Source organism: Puma concolor, chromosome E2 (assembly GCF_028749965.1).
Source record: "Puma concolor isolate L17-30 chromosome E2, mPumCon1.1.hap2, whole genome shotgun sequence".
NCBI classification, from domain to species: domain Eukaryota; kingdom Metazoa; phylum Chordata; class Mammalia; order Carnivora; family Felidae; genus Puma; species Puma concolor.
In genome coordinates, this window is record NC_141681.1 from 36698434 (window position 1) to 36718806 (window position 20373).

The following is a 20373-nucleotide window of genomic DNA, read 5'->3' on the forward strand; positions in this document are numbered from 1 at the left end:
AATCAATAATGAGTGTTAAAAAAAGAAAATGAAGGGAATGAAATTGGTATACAGAGACTGCTTCCATAATAAGACAATACTCAGAAAAATACATGGGGAAAGGAAGAAGAGAACTCTATAACTTTCATGTTACTTTAATATTACCCTCTAAATCTCATCCAAATTTACACCAGCCTCTAAGATGTATTCACCCTGAAACTGAAATATTTCGAATCAATCACCTAGATGGACTCAAAATCTAGTACTACTACACTCTACATCAAAATATCAGATTCACTATATGTATATTTTTCCTGTTAACCTGTTCATACGTGAATATTATCTCTAAAAATAGAATCATTTTTCATTCATGGTATCATTTATTAAATCTCTCTTAACTCTGATAAATTAATAAATAAAAAATGAATGAGTAAAGCTGACTCTCAACAATGAGATTAATGCTAAACTGTCCTTTCTATGATTTTAAAGTCTCAGCTTCTCATTTCTACCCACAAAACTGAGCTCACAAAGCTTGATGCAGTAGCTGCCATTGTCAGAGTAAGTACTCTCTCCTTTCAGGAAAATAAACAAGAGAGAACTTGATCTCTTCTCCCAAGTAACTGACCCAGGTGACATATTCCTAAATAAGATGAATATTAAGCAAAACAAAAAGACTGCACATGGCAGTACAAAACTATATACCAAATGATTGGCTTAGATGAAAGAATACTAATGACAATAAACTTAAGTCAACAGGAGAAAAACAATAGGGAGCCTGGGACACTTAATGGAGAAGGTAAACTAGGATATGAATTTTGGGGAAAAGGAAGCTAGTAGGGTGGTTAGAACAAAATAGAGAAATAAATGGGCATGTGATTTGGGAATCTGTGAGTATAGAAAATAGGACTTACAGTTTACCCTTAGGCTGATAATTAATAAAGTTAGTTGTATGCCAAATCAGTCTGCCTTGAACTGAATTTTTAAAAGATGCAGTCTAAGTAGGGCAATCTTTTTAAGTAATAAAGTGAAATGACAAATCTGGCAATTCCTGTCCCTCTTTGATTAATATAAAGAGGAAACTTCTATTTTATGGGCACAAATAAATGGCTTATTTATCTAATTTCAAAGTATTGGTTGAGGTCTCTTCCTCTGCCAGCCTCTAAGAAATATGCACAAAAGGAAAAATAATCTCATAATGTTACCATATTTAAACACTGAGATCAAGGGTTGGTTAACTATACTGTTTAGCTAACTTCTTAAAAAATATAACATGCTTTAGATATATAACCCAGATTTACAGGAGAATAAAATTCATCCAAGGCCATGGGCTGCTATTCCTATTCAGAAACAACTTTATAAAAAAGCCATCAAGGAGAACATACATATGGAATTAATTATCACCTACTTTAAATTATCAGACATGTTAATTTTAGGACCATAAACTTCAAAGGAAGCTACATATGTCTCCATTACTTTCAACACTTCTCATAATATGAGCAATCTCTCTAGTCATCACCTTTTAGAGTCTGGCCTCAGTGCATCTGTCAATATCTTGATTTCTCCAACTAAAGACACAAATCTGAAAGGATGTTTATTATGCATATGTCACTGCAAAATATCTGATTAGCTTTGGATATTTTATTTTCACCTTCCATTTCCTGAAATCATTACATCTCTGCCATAACATCCCAACTTCAGCTGAAGGACATATTTTAAGACAGATAGTTAAACTTTAATCCCCAAATTGAGTTTCTGCAATTGCGTCCTAGTAAATAATACACTAGAATTTTAGTCAACCTGACTACTGTCATGGGGACTTGAGCTTTAGTGGTGGGTAAGAGCTGTACTGAGACGTGTTCTCAAGGCTCCATGACCACAACAAACATTTCTGGGATGGTACCAAGGGTGATATCTATGACCATAAGACACTGATGATCTCTTTAGTCTCAATTCAAAGTGAAATGATTTGAAGGATTGTCTGAGCCTTTCTTTTCCCCATTAATCACTTCTCTGAACCTGAGTTAATGGGCTTGCTGCCCTCATCTAGCAGCAAAGAATTAAACAGTGAAACTGGTCAATATATCTACTATACATGATATCTTTTCTATTCTTCTGAAAACAAAACCACACCACTCTAATCACACCACATTCTTCCCTAGTTCAGCATCAGACTGTCCTCTAGTTTTGTGGCAGATCCTGGCTAGTGGCATTCTTACAGAAAGGATATTTGCTGGTGGGCATTACCCCTCTGCACCATGGCTGTGGGTGGCATGGGTGTGTAAATAGACAACATTTTTAAAATATTTTTTTAATTTAAAGTTTACTTATTTATTTTGAGAGACAGAAAGACAGAGTGAGAACAAGCAGAGGAGGCACAGAGAGAGAGAATCTCAAGCAGGGATTCAGTTTCACAAACCAAGAGATCATGACCTGAGCCAAGATTAAGAGTTGGACACTTAACTGACTGAGCCACCCAGAAGCCCCTAACTTTTTTTTAAATGTTTATTTATTTATTTTGAGAGGGAAAGAGAAAGTACTAACAGGGAAGGGGCAGAGAGAGAGGGAGAGAAAGAATTCTAAGCAGGCTCCCCACTGTCAGCCCATAAGATCATGACCTGAGCCAAAATCAAGAGTCTGATGCTTAACCAACTGAACCACCCAGGTGCCAACTTTTATATACTGACCCAACAGGAACCTCCAGTAGCCCCTCCCACAAGCCAGGCTTCTTTTCTCTACCGAAAATCCTACTCACATACTGTTGAAGGAAATTTCAAACTACAGGGAAAGATGAGCCTGAGTGTTAATTTTCAGGGTTTCGGAAGAGCAGAGCTGAGACTTAGACTCAGGAATCACAACACTGTTGCTAACAATGTCTATGACATTTCCTGAGTATAAAGTATGATTTATTTAAATATTTCTAATAATTTTTCTACATATTGTCACTATATTTTTATGGAATATATATTGAAACTATGATGAAATATATAATTCTTATATTTAGGGTTATATGAGTTATGCTTCTAAATGTTACAAATTAGCCTTTATTTTAAACTGATCAGTAAATAAACTGGGCCATTTTATCATATTTTCTTCTTAGATATTCTTTCGCAAAGGAAAATAAGTTTTGAAAATAGTTTCAGAGTGAATATTTAAATAATGGGTTTTTTCTTGAATAATAAAGCTAGTCTGATATCAAAAAAAAGAAAAGAAGTAGAAAGATGATAATCATATTGAAAGCTAAAAGCTTATTCCACCTAATAATTTCCCATTAAAATAAAAGCTAACATCCATGTTATCTCTTACACCAAAGTACACTAAGGGTTAAAGGCAGGGCTTTCACATTGTTTGATAAGTGGATACTTCCTTCAAAAGTTCAATAATTAAGAAGAAAACGGTGTGGTCTAAAGGTATAAACTCTCAGTTATGAAATAAATATGGGAATGTGATATACAGCACGGTGACTCTAATTAATAACACTGTATTGTATATTTGAGTATTACTAAGGGAATAGATCTTAAAAGTTCCCACCACAAGAAAAAAAAAGTGTAACTATGTGTGTTGATGGATGTTAACTAGACTTTAATGTGGTGATCATTTTGTAACATGTACAAATATCTAATCCTTATGTCACACACCTGAAATTAATGTTTTATATTAATTCTCTCAATACAAAATTTAATTTAATTTAAAAAATTAAGAACTTTTTGACTCTTAAGTGCCTTAAGAGTTTTCCAAGAAAAAGCACAGCTGTCACTTCTACAGGTGGAAAGCATTCAAGATCCAAGGTTTCCTGTACTAATATCTGATATTCCAGATTCATTACCAAGTGTCTTTGGTTTAATTCCTTGGTTTGCCTCTCTGTTTCATAACCTGTGAAAAGCCATCTCAACTCTGATCACTCAGAGAGAAGGGCCCTTCCAACTCCAAAGATCAATGACTCTCTAAGTTGCCACCAATAGGAAAAGCATTTTTTTTTTAATTTTTTTAACGTTTATTTATTTTGAGACAGAGAGAGATAGAGCATGAACGGGGGAGGGTCAGAGAGAGAGGGAGACACAGAATCGGAAACAGGCTCCAGGCTCTGAGCTGTCAGCACAGAGCCTGACGCGGGGCTCGAACCCACGAACTGTGAGATCATGACCTGAGCTGAAGTCGGACGCTTAGCCGACTGAGCCACCCAGGCGCCCCAGGAAAAGCATTTTTTGAAAGCTCTGAATTAAAGACACATGATCAGGTCTTCCAAAACACTGTATCAATGGTTGTTAGAAATAACTGAGAATATACATGTGACCTGAAATCCCTCAAGTCTTGAAGAGGTTTCTTAGCGTTTTCACTTGAATAAAAACATTTTTTTTTGTTATATTAGTTATTTTTCTAACCATTGACTTTTAATTAGATCACAGCTCTTTAAAGTACACGAAGCAATATTATAAGATCATTAAACACTAAAAAGATCGCATGCACTTTTAAATGTGTTACTCTTTAGCAGGTACCTCTCTAATTTAATTGGTGTAGTGGTGGGAATTTGTTTTTTTTTTAAAAATTTTTTTTTCAACGTTTATTTATTTTTGGGACAGAGAGAGACAGAGCATGAACGGGGGAGGGGCAGAGAGAGAGGGAGGCACAGAATCGGAAACAGGCTCCAGGCTCTGAGCCATCAGCCCAGAGCCTGACGCGGGGCTCGAACTCACGGACCGCGAGATCGTGACCTGGCTGAAGTCGGACGCTTAACCGACTGCGCCACCCAGGCGTCCCAATGTAGTGGTGGGAATTTGTAAAACTAGGATTCTCTCTGATATTATCCAAAAAAATGGAAGATGGAGAGGGATTTTACTTGCAATAGGTAACATCTATGTGGCCACAGGAATAAGATATTATTTGCCCATTTGAAATAATCAAGAAATACTCAAGTCAGTGAACATTTGGTGCATGGCTCTGCTGTAAACATATATGAGCTAAACAAGATCAAGAATGAACTTTGCTTAGAACAGTTATTCTCATCCTTGGCTGCACATTAGAATTCCTGGGCAGTACAGGAAAACCTCAAAACCAATGCTTCCCCCAGACCAATTCAATCAGAATTTCTAGGGGTAGAGCCCAGGCATCACCATTGTTTTTAAGCTCCTCAAATAATTTCAATGTGCAGCCAAGATTGAGAAATTATGGCTGGGTAACAATACCAGCAGTATATTTATAACTCAAAATCAGAATGCATAAAAAAACAATTCAGTGCTTTTAGAATTATGGCTAAGCAATCTATTAAAGCTTCCTGGGAAAAGCAGCCTGAAGGCAGAGCTCTGAGAGATGGGGTATTAGAGATAGGGGTGTGGGTATCTAAGTAGGTGGAGGAGGTATACATAGTAGATACAGAAGTAACATATGCTACAACTCAGGTACATCAAAGGAGATGGCACAACTGCAAAAAAGAGCTGATCACTACTTCCTAACATCCAACCTAGACACACAGCTCAGCCACTATTTGGTAGGCCATAGAGAACAGAAGAGCAAGACCTGCATCTTTCCAGACTTTAACACTGCTGGTTTAGTCCATGACTCTTCTCAGTCCCCTTAAGATACTCTCTAGAGGTTTTTCAGTCCTTCTCTTCATTTCCTTTCTTTAGGATTACCAGTATTACCAGTAATTCATTAATAATAACAAGAGATTAACACTTATTGAGGGTTTAATCTTTGCCAAGCATTATGCTAATTAAGTTTTTTAATTGCATAAAAACCTTCTGAGTTAGGTCCTAGTATCATTTTCTCTATCTTTTTAGATGAGGAAGATGAGACATAGATAAATAACTAGCCAAAGTTACAGAGCTCACAGGTGGGAGTACAGAGCACACAGTGATCCTGTTTCCTGACTCCGAAAACAATGTCATTCCTTTGTGCCATATTGCTCTCCCCTTCCTTCCTTCCTATCTACCCCTATTTATCTACCTATCTCTCTATATATGTATTCTCTACATATTTATATTTACACACATAAATTCACATGTATATATATATATTTATATACACACACTTTTCAATACACACACACACACACACACACATATATATATATATATACATACATATATATATATATATATATATATATATATATATATATATAGTGGGATTTTCTTGAGTATGTTGACTCTTCCAGAGAGACAGACATGTTGGTACAAGGCAAGGGATCCTACAGTGCCAGGGGAACCAAGAATCTCTAGGAGAGGCATAATATTAATACTCATGATTTTCAGTAGGCTCACACACTGCTAAGTACCCATGATCTCTGATCCCTCCATTTCTCCAGCCAGAAGTCTTGAGAGAGGAAGAAGAGTATGGGAGTGGGTGATTTAGAGTCACCTCTTGGGAACCCAGAATGGGGTGTTGCTCTCCTTTTCCCAATCCTTTCATGTCTGTGCTCATTCTTCATTCCTCATGGACTGGATATAATCAGAGTCCATCCTCCAGAGGAAGTGGGAGTGAGAAGAAAAGAGACTGCATATATAGGAAGGGGCAGAAAGGCAGTTGTGCTACCATACGCCAACTTGAAACTTTCTTAAATTAAAGACTTGAGGTGAACAGTATTGTAACTGCTATAACAAAAACCATGTCACATTTTGCAATAGCTTCCTAAAATGTATGTTCACTGACTTAGCATTTTAATAGCTTAGGGTTAATTACAGTATCAATTGGAAACTTCTTTTACTCTCCCATCTTAGAAATCTACAAAAATTGCTAACGAAATTTAGTTTACTCCTTGACCCAGAAAAGCAACCTGTATTCCTACATATTATTTCCTTCCATTTGACAACTCAGTCCATGGTCACTTGATTAGGTGCAGAAACTAGTTAAACATCTTATGAAAATTTAAGATAATCCTCAGGGTTTCCTTTTTATCCCAAAGAAAATGAGATATTGACATAAAATTACAGCCAGCTGAAGGTTAAGCTAGGATCAAAGTTTCCAATTCTTTGGTTGCACACATTACACAAACTCCCTTATCCATGATATATATTGATACACATTAAGTTGAATTTAACATGGGAACTGACATGGAAAATATATGATTTATAATGTCAAGAATATTTTAAAATGTGAAAACTGGGGGTGTCTGGCTGACTCAGTTGGTACAGTATCAGACTCTTGATCTCGGGGTCTTGAGTTCAAGCCCCATGCTGGACGTAGAACTTACTTAAAAAAAGAAAGAGAAATAAAAATGTGAAAGTTCAACAAGAGATATGAGAGAAAACTTATTGAACAAAGAAAATGACAATTCTTTATCAAAAGATATTTTTAAATTAAGCAATGTTTTTTAGTTAGAAAATTAAATTTAAAATTTAACTGGCAAATCAAATTCAAAGGAAAGGTTGTTCAACCATGAGCAACTACATAAATTCCAGACATTCTTTGATCATAAGGAATGACTAGGTAAATGAATGGCCACATTAATTAATCATACTATTCAACAAAATAATCAAAATTTATTGTTGATATTGCTGTTTTTGTTTTTTGTTTCTTTTTACCTGGTTGCCAAAGAGGTTGAATCCATTAATTGCTTCTAGAGCTGCTTTTGCTAAGCCAACAGAGCTAAAAGGAAAAAGGAAATACTGTATAATTCGGATGTATATGGCTACAAAATAACCATTATCTAATGAATATTCACAAGCAAGTTTCTTTATTATCACTTATAACAACTTCCATGAGAAAAATAATGTTTAAGAGACTTTAATCTGACATTTCACTATTTTAATTTTTCTTTTTTATGGTTAGTGATCTTCTGGGAAAAATATTTCTAAGTTCACCTTGATCTAGACAAATGGTCATACTGTTGGTGGGAGTAGTTTTAATCCCAGTATCATTTATATTCACTAACTCAAGAAAAAAAAAAAAAGATGAACTTTAGAGGAAGGTGTATTATGATGACATGTACTCAGTAATAACCAGATTGGGCATCATTAGTTCAGATCAATTTAACAGAACTTTTCTGACATCAACTCTGAGCTTTAAAAAAGATCTTGCACGTCATACACTTACCAGAGTTTAATAGGAGTTTAATACAACCATTCAAATGCTCTTTGCTTAGGGTCCAATAAAATTGGCATTATTTTATGCTCAAAGAACAAATGATCACCACACCTCTCATTTATTTGCTATACTCTTCTCTTTGTGTAAAATCTGTACCCTTTTGGTCTCTCAAATGTCATATACAATAGTGCTAAAAAGTGGGAAGACCCCAATTTCATTAAAAATGTGACACTGTCATCTTATAAAGACCAACCTTTAAGTATTTTAGATCAAATACCTGGCTTATTTTACTTATTATAATTTCTTTTTTTTTTTTTTTTTTTTTTTACTTAAAGCAACTGCGTATGCCATTAATATCATTTAGAAGTCATGACCTGTCATCATTTAAATATTTCTTTAAAGCAGTGATTACAGTGCAGTAATCCCCAGAGCAGTGCAGTGTGGTCCCCAGAGCAGCAGCATTCCCTGGGAACTTGTTAGAAATGCCAGTTCTCACTCCTCTCTGGGAGTGGGACCCAACAGTGTTAAAAAGCCCTCTACATTCTTGAATATACTTTAAATTTGAGAAGCACTGTTTTAAGCTAATCATGTCATTGCCATCCATATTTTCTATGAGTTGTTTACACGAAATGTTCTCAAGTAAGACTACTACTTTTATTACCAGATAGGGAAATCTATTTTGAAAGAATAGAAAGAAGTGGGAAACTTATTTTGAAATATATGGATGGAAAGGTGGAGCAGACATAACTTTCCCTATTCCTTTCACTAAATATAACTAAAAACCTTGCACATTATATAAGCAAACATAAAAAGGTTCAGAAAATGGGGGAAAAAGGCAGACTGGCTAAGAACCTCAGGATTTTAGGAACAACACTGTGGTAAACACCTTGAGTTTCCTTTTTGCCTCATATATAACAGACTTAACGAAGTCAACAACTAGGAAATGTCAGTAGGTACATTTAAAAAAGCCCCAACAAAAGCCTGTTCTCTCTAGCCAAAGGACGAGGAATAGGGAAGCCCAATAAAACAGAAAACTTTAGACAATAACCATTCAGAAAAAGACCGTGGTCCTTATCTCCACCCAGTCCTATAAAGGCTGAATGGGAAACCTAGACATCTACACTCCAGAGTCTATAATGAGGAACCATACCCAATCACCAACCCTCTCAGCTGTGGTGATATCAGAGAAGTCCAAGAAAGAAGCCAAGACTTTTTATTCCCAATGGGTGGTAAGAAGTTTCCCCTCCTCATACTGTGAGGATCACATGGAGAGCCTAGATTTCCACTCCTACCCATCAGTAATGAAATGAACCTCCCCGTCCTGCTGGAATGTCATCATAGGAGGTCCAATGGAGAGTTAGGTCTTTCACTAATGCCCAGCTCTAAGGCTACACCCTTTCCCTATCATATAAATGGAGGCCTGTTGGGAATAAGTAACGAAGCATTCCTATCCTTTCCAACCAGGAAGGTATCAGTGGAAGCCAACTGGGGAGCGATACATCCCACCCAGATCCAGAAGGAATGAAGACTCTCTATCTTGGGTGTCAACAAAAAACCTGGCAATACATTCTAAACTGGCAATAATAGAGTGATGCTCCTGTCCCCTTCCCCTACCAGAATGGTGTCAATAAAATACAGCTAAAGTAAAAGGTTAAAAAAAGATTCAGAGTTTTATAATATAATACCCAGATGTCCATGCCTTAATAAAAAAAAATCACTCATCATATCTAAAAACAGAAAGATCTCAAACTGAATGAAAAAGATAATCAATAAATGCTAATGGAAGAGATGTTAGAATTATGGGACAAAATTTTAAAACAGCCATGATAAAAATGCTTCATTGAGCAATTATGAATATGAGTGAAACAAATGACAAGATAGAAAGCCTCAGCTAAGAAACAGGCAGTCTCAGCAAACCTCTTAGAACTGAAAAATACAATAATCAGAGCAAAAGGCTTAATGGACAAGATTGATGGCAGAATGGAGAAGACAGAAGAAAAAAACAACTAGATTAAAAGATAAAACAATAGAAATTATCCAGTCTTAACAAAAGACTCTAAAAAACAATGAAAAGAGCCTCAGGGATCTATGGGACTGTAACAAAAAATCTAACATTCAAGTAACTGGACTCCCTGAAGGAGAGGAGAAAAAGGGCAGGGCTAAAAAAAGTACTTGAAATTATGGCAGAAAACTACCTAATTAGCAAATGACAAAAGCTACAGATTCAAGTAGCTAACTCAAACAGAATAAAATAAAAATATCTATGCTAGGACACACCATAGTTTTGAAAACTAATACAAATTAAAAATCTTGAAAGGGGGCACGTGGCTGGCTCAGTCAGTGGAGCTTGCCATTCTTGATCTCAGGTTAGTGAGTCTGAGCTATATGTTGGGTGTGGAAATTACTTAGAAACAAAAAAATCTTTAAAAAAAAAAAAAAAGTCTTGGGGCGCCTGGGTGGCGCAGTCGGTTAAGCGTCCGACTTCAGCCAGGTCACGATCTCGCAGTCCGTGAGTTCGAGCCCCGCGTCGGGGTCTGGGCTGATGGCTCAGCGCCTGGAGCCTGTTTCAGATTCTGTGTCTCCCTCTCTCTCTGCCCCTCCCCCGTTCATGCTCTGTCTCTCTCTGTCCCAAAAATAAATAAACGTTGAAAAAAAAAAATTAAAAAAAAAAAAAAAAAAAGTCTTGAAAGAAGCCTGAGAAAACACCTTACCTATAGGTGGAAAACTAACTGAATAGCAGTGACTTGTTTTTTAGAAACCATGAAGGCTAAAAGGATGCGGCACAAAAGTTTTTAAGCACGGAAAGAAAAGGACTGTCAACCCAGAATCTTATACCAGTAAATATGTTATTTTGTCTGTCTGTCTGTCTATCTATCTATCTATCTAGGCAAGACATTCTCAGATAAAAGAAAAAAAAGAGTTCTGTCACCAGCAGATCTACTCTAAAACTGTGATTAAAATAAGTTCTCAAAACAGAAAGGAAATGACAGAAAGAGAGAGGGAAAGAAATCAACCATCTTGGAACAATCAAAAAGGAAAAGGGAAGATGGTAAGCAAAAATATGTGTAAATACAATAGGCTTTTGTTCTGTGTGATGGTTACAGCAAAAGTTGTAAAATTGTGGTTCTAAATGTATGGGGAGGAAATGCTTAGGATATTTATATTATAAATGGGAGAGGGTAATATCACATAAAGGGAGGTAAGATTTCTGTATTTCCCTCCAACTGGTAAAAACGGTGATATCAATAAGTTGCATTGTTGTAAATGTAAATGTATCTGTATCTGTATATGTGTAATACCTACAACAAGCACTTAAAAGCTATACAAAAAGATCCATTCAAATCTAATATATATAAGTCAAAATGGAATTCTAAAAAATGTTCAAGAACTCACACGAAGGTAAGAAAAGAGAAATGAAAACAAGAGAAACACAAAACAAATAAAATAGAATGCCAGAATTAACTCCAAACATATCAGTAATTACATTAAATGTAAAAGGTCTAAATATGTCAATTAAAAGAAAGATTGGCAGTGTTTATTTAAAAACATGACCCAATTATATATTGTCTATTGGACACTCACTTCAAATATAACAATATAGGCAGATTGAAAGTAAAAGGATAAAAAAGAAATCTCATGCAAACATTACTTTACAACAAGAAAGAGTGACTATATTAATATCAGACAAAGTAGATATCAGAGCAAAGAAAATTACTACAAAGAGGGATATAATATAATGATGAAAAAAATCAATTCACCAAGAAAATATAGCAATATTCAATGTACATGCAGCAAATAAAAGAGCTGCACAACATGTGAAGCAAAACTGATAGAACTAAAAGGATAAATAGACAAAATCATAATTATAGGGGGTGACTTTAACACTTCTTTTTCAACAATGAGTAAAACAAGTATATATAAAATCAATGAGGATACAGAAGGACCATTATACAGCAGAATCCAGTCAATATTTTTATAACATTCTTGCTATGGGCTGAATTATGTTCCCCTCCAATATACATACATTAAAGCCTTAATCTCCAATGTTATATATTTGAATATGGAGCCTTTAGAAGGTAATCACATTTAGATTGGATCATGAAGGGTCGCCCTAATGATGGCATTGGTATCCCTACGAGATATCAGAGATAACCATCAGCAAACCAGAAAGAGAGTCTTCAACACAGAATCAAATTAGCTGGCACTTTGGTCTTGCCTTTGGACTTTCTAGTCTCTAGAACTATACAAAATAAATTTATATTATTTAAGCTATCCAGTCTATGGTATTTTATGATAGCCCAAGCTGACTAATAAAAATCTACATAACGAGAGTTGAGTATACCTTGTTTTTTTCAAGTGCCCACTAACATATACCAAGATAGACAATATCTTGGCCATAAATAAAACCTCAAAAATATAAAGCTACTAAAATCGCAATGTGTTCTCTGACTACAATGGCATCAAATTAGCATCAATAACACAAGGCAATAGGAAAATCTCCCAACACTTGTAAACAAAACAATACCTGTCCATCAACACAATCCACATGAGTGAAAGAGAAAGTCTCAAGTGAAATTAAAAAAAAAAAAAATACTGAACATGACCAGCAAAGAAATTGAATCAGTTATCAAAAATCTCCCAACAAATAAGAGTCCTGGGCCAGATGGCTTCCCAGGGGAATTCTACCAGACATTTAAAGAAGAGTTACTACCTATTCCTCTCAAACTGTTCCAAAAGTAGAAATGGAAGGAAAGCTTCCCAACTCATTCTATGAAGCCAGCATTACCTTGATTCCAAAATCTGACAAAGACCCCACTAAAAAGGGGAATTACAATCCAATACCCCTGATGAACCTGGATGCAAAAATTCTCAACAAGATACTAGTAAATTGAATTTGAGAGTACATTAAGAGATGACTCACCATTATCAAGTGGGATTTATTCCTGGGCTGCAGAACTGTTTCAATATTCACAAATCAATCAACATGATACACCACATTAGCAAAAGAAAGGATAAGAACTATAAGGTCCTTTCATTGGATGCAGAAAAAGCATTTGACAAAATATAGCATCCTTTTTTGATTACAACCCTCAAGAAAGTAGGGGAAAAAAGAACATAACATTATAAAGGCCAGATATGAAAGGCCCACAGTTAATATCATCCTCAATGGGGGAAAACTGAGAGCTCTCCCCCTAGTCAGTAACATGAAGTGATGACCACTCTCACCACTGTTGTCCAACACAGTATTGGAAGTCCTACTCTCAGTAATCAGACAACAAAAAGAAATAAAAGGCATCCAAACTGGCAAAAAAGAAGTCAAACTTTCACTCTTTGCAGATGACATCATACTTTACTTGGAATAACTGAAAGACACCACTAAAAATCTGCTAGCACTGATATGTGATTTCATCAAAGTCACAGGATATAAATCAATGAACAGAAATCAGTTGCATTTCTATACACCAATAATGAAGCACAAAAACAGAAATCAAGGAATTGATCCAATTTATAATTGCAACAAAAAACATAAGATACCTAGGAACAAATGTAACCAGAGCAGTATAAGATCTATATGCTGAAAACTACAAAAAGCTTATGACAGAAATTGAGGAAGACACAAAAAAATGGGAAAACATTCTGTGCTCATGTATTGGTAGAAAAATATTGTTAAGATGTCTATACTAGCCAAAGCAATCTACATATTCAATGCATTCCCTGTCAAAACTCCACCAGCATTCTTCACAAAACTAGAAGAAACAATCCTAAAATTTGTGTGGAACCAGAGAAGACCCCAGACAGCCAAAGTAATGTTGAAAAAGAAAACCAAAGCTGGAGGCATCACAATTCTGGATATTAAGCTGTATTACAAAGCTGTAATCATCAAGACAGTATGGCACTGGAAAAAAAAAAAACCAACCAACAAACAAACAAAAAAACAAACCAGACATAGATCAATGAAACGGAATATAAAACCAATAAATGGACCCACAAATGGATGGCCAAATAATGTTCAACAAAGCAGGAAAGAGTATCCAGTGGAAAAAAGATTATCTCCTTAGTAAATGGTGTTGGGAAAACTGGACAGTGATGTGCAGAAAAATGAATGTGCACCACTTTCTTACACCATGCACAAAAATAAATTCAAAATGGATGAAAGACCAAAATGTAACACTGGAAACCAAAAAATCATAGAAGAGAAAACAGACAAAAGCCTCTCCGACCTCAGCCACAGCAACATTATACTGAGACGTGTCTCAGGAAGCAAGGGTAATTAAAGCAAAAATGAGGAGAGGGGCCAAAATGGCGGGACAGAATGAAAAATTTTTCTTGGTGTCTCTCATCGCTGAAATGCAGCCAGATCAACACTAAACCATTTTGGATACCTAGAAGACTGCTTTCAGGATTAGCACAACAATCTGGACAACTTGAACCACAGAATTCGGCAGGTACACAGCATGGAGAGGTAAACTGGGGGAGAGAAAAGCCACAGAGGGCAAGGAACATTCTTATTTCAGAGACAAGATGGAGATGGGGAGTAGAGTACAAGAAAAGTACTCCCACCCAAAAAGCAGCTGGAGAGAAAAAGAAAAAGTCATAGGGGAAACATTGCAAGGGACTGAACAAAAAAAGGAGAAAGGAAAAGGAGAGGGTTTAAATTACATTAAGACTGTGTAAACAGGGGGAGTTCAGAGTCTAAAACTCCACAGCTCAACCTTGTGGTGCTCTGGTGGGAAGGGTGAATCCTCGGGAGCAGACTGCGAGGTCCTCGGGGTCCTCAGGCCACACAGGGAGAGGTGGCACCCCTGCTAGGAGGACATTTGGTAGAGGCAGTGCAGCACGCCCCCCCCCGCATAGGCAAAGGTACTAGTGGAACCCAGAAAAAGGCCACATTTGCTGGTATTGGAACAAGGACATTAAGGGTGAAGCCTCTTGCCAGATGTGTGTTGTGATTTGTGATAATCCCTGAAACACTGCTGCTACACGATGGCACGAACATTTTATGGAGCGGGCTGGTGCCCAGCTGCAGTCACTGGGCCTTTGCAAGGACACGGTCTTGCAAATGTTTCTGGGGACAGGCCTGTACCCGGGCATTGATCAGCAAAACCCTCCTTCAGGGAGCCAAAATGGGTCAAAGCCCCAATCACACAGAAGTGAGGGGTTGGGAAACACAGCCCCATCTGAAATAAAACACAGGAGGATGCAGCCTGGCAACCTGACGACTTGGTCATGGACAGTGTAGAAGCAGGGAGTGGACAGAAGCCGGAGACAAAGTACGGGTGCTTAAATGCTGGTGCAGGAGAGCACAGAGTTCTGAGACTAGAGACTGGGTAGTTGGGTGATGGTGCATACACGCCTAGACATAGGACAGTAATCCACCCCAGTAAGCTAAGGAGTGCCATCTAGTGGTGAATGGAGCCATTACACTAAGCCCCACCCAAGTAGACCAACCACACTCTTGAAGAACAACACCACAAGTCTCACTGCATGCTTAGTTTATGGACTATAAAGTGTTTCACAATTTGACTTCTGTGGGAAACCAGATATAATTACAATCATATTTGATTGAGTTCAATGGCTCATATATTCAATTTGTTTTCCTTTCTTACTCTTGAATACAGAAAGAAAAAAAAACTATTTTTAATTTCTATTTTTGTTAAAAATATTTTTCTTTAGATTTTTCCTACTATATTTTTCACTTTTTTGGAAATTTAAATTCTATTTTACTGACATCATTTCATTTTATTCTAATTTATTGTATCCATTTTTTAAATTTTCAAACATTTTCCTTTTTTTGTCTTTTTTCCTTTTCCTTTTATTTTCTTTCCTTTTCTTTTCTATCTTCCCCTTTTTTCCCTAATCTATCAGGTCTTTTTCAACAACCTGACCAAAACACACCTAGGATCTAGCATTCTTTTTTTTTTTTTTAATTTTTTTTAACGTTTATTTTTAAGACATAGACAGAGCATGAATTGGGGAGGGTCAAAGAGACAGGGAGACACAGAATCTGAAGGAGGCTCCAGGCTCCAAGCTGTCAGCACAGAGCCTAATGCGGGGCTTGAACTCATGGACCACGAGATCATGACCTGAGCTGAAGTCAGACGCTTAACCGACTGAGCCACCAAGGCGCCCCTCTAGCATTCTTTATCTGATATTTTGTGCTGTTTTAAATTTTTTAATTTGTATTTTTTTTTTAGTTTTTTAATACCTTTTCTTCCTTCAGAATGATGAAACAAAGGAACTCACCCTAAAAGAAAGACCAGGAAGAAATGACAGTCATGGTCTTAATCAACACAGATACAACCAAAATGTCTGAACCAGAATTTACAATCACGATAATAAGAACACTGGCTGGGTTGAAAATAGATTAGAATCCCTTTCTGTAGAGATAAAAGAAGTAAACAGATGAAATTAAAAATGCTATACCTAAACTGCAATCAAGAATAGTTGGCACAGCGGCAACTATGGATTAAGCAGAGCAGCGAATCAGCAATATAGAGGACAAACTTACAACAATAATGAAGCAGAAAAAAAGAGAAAGCCTAAGACAAATGAGCACGATATAAGAATTAGAGAACTCGGAGCACCTGAGTGGCTCAGTCACTTCAGTGACCGACTTCAGCTCAGGTCATGATCTCACCATTTGTGAGTTTGAGCCCCGCGTCAGGCTCTGTGCTGACAGCTCAGAGCCTGGAGCTGTTTTGGATTCTGCATCTCCCTCTCTCTCTGCCCCTCCCCTGCTCACATTCTGTCTATCTCTGTCTCTCAATAACAAATAAATGTTTAAAAAAAATTTTTTTTAAATTAGCAAACTCAATGACTCATTAAAAACGAATAACATTAGAATCATAGAGTTCCCAGAAGATGAAGAGAGAGGAAAAAGGGGTAGAAGGGTTATGTGAGCAAATCATAGTGGAAAACTTTCCTAACCTGGGGAAAGACACAGATCACAATTCAGAAAGCACTGAGGGCTCCCATTAGATTAAAAAAAAACCTGACCATCCAATAGACATCTCATAGTCAAATTCACAAAATACTCAGGCAAAGAAAGAATCATGAAAGCAGCAAAGGAAAAAAGTCCTTAACCTACAAGGGAAGACAGATCAGGTTCGTAGCAGATCTATCCACAGACACTTGGCAGGCCAGAAAGGAGTGGCAGGATATATTCAATGTGATAAATAAGAAAAATATGTAGCCAAGAAATCTTTATCCAGCAAGTCTGTCATTCAAAATAGAAGGAGAGAAAAAAGTTTCCCAGACAAAAAAAAAAAAAAAAAATTAAAGGAGTTCATGACCACTAAACCAGCCCTGCAAGAAACTTTAAGGGGGCTCTCTGAGGGGACACAATACCAAACAACAACAACAACAACAACAACAAAACAAACAAACAAAAAAACCCCAAAAAGACCAAAAGCAGCAAAGACTACACAGGACCAGAGAACATCAACAGAAACTTCAATTCTACAGGCAACATAATGGCAATAAATTCATATGTTTCAATACTCACTCTAAATGTCAATGCTCACTCTAAACATTCCAATCAAAACTATAGGGTAACAGAAGGATAAGAAAACAAGATCCATCTATAGGCTGTTTACAAGAGACCCATTTAAGACCTAAAGACACTTTCAGATTGAAAGAAGGAAATGGAGAACCATCTATCATGCAAATGGTCACCAAAAGAAATCTGGAGAAGCCACAGTTATATCAGACAATAAAGATTTTAAAATAAAGACTGGAACAAGAGATGAAGAAGGGCATCATATCATAATTAAGGGGTATGTCCACCAAGAAGATGTAACTATTGTAAACACTTATGCTCCAAACATAGAAGGTAAACATTTATGCTCCAAACATGGTACCACCCCAAATATATAAATCAATGAATCACCAACATAAAGAAACTCATTGATAATAATACTAAAATTGTAGGAGATTTCAACACCCCACTTACAGCAATGGATATATCATATAAACAGAAAATCACCAAGAAGACAATGGCTTTGAATGACACACTGGGCTGGATGCACTTAACAGATATACACAGAACATTTCATCCTAAAGCAGCAGAACACACATTCTTCTTCAGTGCACATGGAACGTTCTCCAGAATAGATCACATTTTGGGACACAAATCAGCCCTCAACTAGTACAAAAAGATCAAGATCGTACCGTGCATATTTTCAGACCACAAAACTATGAAATTTGAAATCAACCACAAGAAAAAATTTGGAAAGATAACAAATATTTGGAGACTAAAGAACATCCTAGTGAAGAATGAATGGGCTAACCAAGAAGTTAAAGAGGAAATTAAAAAGTACATGGAAGCCAATGAAGATGATAACATATATCCCCAAACCTCTGGGATGTAGCAAAGGTAGTCATAAGAGGGAAGAATGTAGCAATCCAGGCGTTCCTAAAGAAGAAAAAAGGTCTCAGATATACAACCTAACCTTATACCTTAAAGAGCTGGAAAAAGAACAGCAAATAAAACCCCAAACCAGTAAAAGACTAGAAATATTAAGATTACAGCAGATATCAATGCTATCGAAACCAAAAAACAAAACAAAAAAAAAAAAACAAAAAAACAAACCCAAAAAAACAGTAGAACAGATCCATGAAACCAGAAGCTGGTTTTTTGAAAGAATTAACAAAATTGATAAACCCCTAGCTAGTTTGATAAAAAAAAAAAAAAGGAAAGGAAAGCAACCAAATAAATAAAATCAAGAATGAAAGAAGAGAGATGACAATCAACATAGCAGAAATACAAACAATAATAAGAGAATATTATGAGCAATTACATGCCAATAAAATGGGCAATATAAAAGAAATGGACAGATTCCTAGAAACATATAAATTATCAAAATTGAAACAGGAAGAAACAGAAAATTTGAAGAGGCCCATAACCAGTAAAGAAATAGAATTAGTAATCAAAAATCTCCCAAAAAAACAAGAGTCCAGGGCCAGATGGCTTTCCAGGGGAATTCTACCAAACATTTGAAGAAGAGTTAACACCTGTTCTTTTGAAAAGTAGAAATGGAAGGAAAACTTCCAAACTCTTTCGATGAAGCCAGCATTACCTTGATTCCAAAACCAGACACAGACCCCACTAAAAAGGGGAACTACACACCAATTTTCCTGATGAACACAGATGCAAAAATCCTAAACAAGATATTAGCCAACCGGATCCAACAATCCATTAAAAGAATTATTCACCACGACCATGTGGGATTTACACCTGGGATACAGGCTTGGTTCAATATCTGCAAAACAATCAATGTGATACATCACATCAATAAAAGAAAGGACAAGAAGCACATGATCCTCTCAGTAGATACAGAGAATACATTTGACAAAATACAGCATCCTTCCTTGATAAAAACCCTCAAGAAAGTAGGGATAGAAGGATCATGCCTCGAGACCATAAAAGCCATATATGAAAGACCCATTGCTAATATCCTCCTCAATGAGGAAAACCCGAGAGCTCAGAAACACAACAGGGATGTCCACTCTCACCACTATTATTCAACATAGTATTGGAAGTCTTAGCCTCAGCAATCCGACAACAGAATGGAATAAAAAGCATTCAAATTGGTGAAGAGGAAGTCAAAATTTCGCTTCACAGATGACATGGTACTCTATATGGAAAACCCAAAAGATTCCACCAAAAAACTGATAGAACTGATCCATGAATTTAGCAAAGGCACAGGTATAAAATCAATGCACAGAAATGGGTTTCATTCCTACACACCAATAATGAAGCAGCAGAAAGAGAAGTCAATTAATCCTATTTAAAATTGCACTGAAAACTATAAAATACCTAGGAAAAAAATCTAACCAAAGAGGTGAAAAATCTGTATACTGAAAACTATAGAAAGCTTAGGAAACCAAATGAAGAGACGCACAAAAAACAAACAAACAAAAAAAAAGAAAAGAAAAAAGGAAAAAGAAAAAGAAAAAAAAAAAAAAAGAAAAAGAGAAAGAAAAAAATATATTCGATGCTCCTGGATACGAAGAACAAATATTGTCAAAATGTCGATACTACCCAAAGCAATCAACATATTGAATGCAATCCCTATCAAAATAACACCAGCATTCTTCACAGAAGAAACAGAGCTAAAACATACAATCCTAAAATTTGTATGTAACCACAGAAGACCCAAATAGCCAAAGCAATCTTGAAAAAACACCAAAGCTGGAAGCATCATACTCCCAGACTTCAAGACATATTACAAAGGTGTAACCATCAAGATAGTACACTACAGGCACAAAAACAGACACTGATCAATGAAATTGTTCTAATGATCAATGGAACAGAATAGAGAACCCAGAAATGGACCCACAAACGTATCGCGAATTGATCTTTGACAAAGGAGG

General features: G+C 36.3%; 1 protein-coding gene across 6 annotated transcripts in view; it reads right to left on the minus strand.

The window, feature by feature from the left end:
- The window catches only part of PHKB (phosphorylase kinase regulatory subunit beta), a 265138-nt gene that overhangs the window by 110665 nt on the left and 134100 nt on the right, over positions 1-20373 (minus strand). For all 6 annotated transcript variants that reach the window (XM_025920805.2, XM_025920806.2, XM_086689519.1 and 3 more), the window contains one exon: positions 7497-7560. In XM_025920805.2, coding sequence (XP_025776590.1) covers positions 7497-7560 — 64 coding nt within the window. The remainder of the gene's footprint in view (positions 1-7496; positions 7561-20373) is intronic.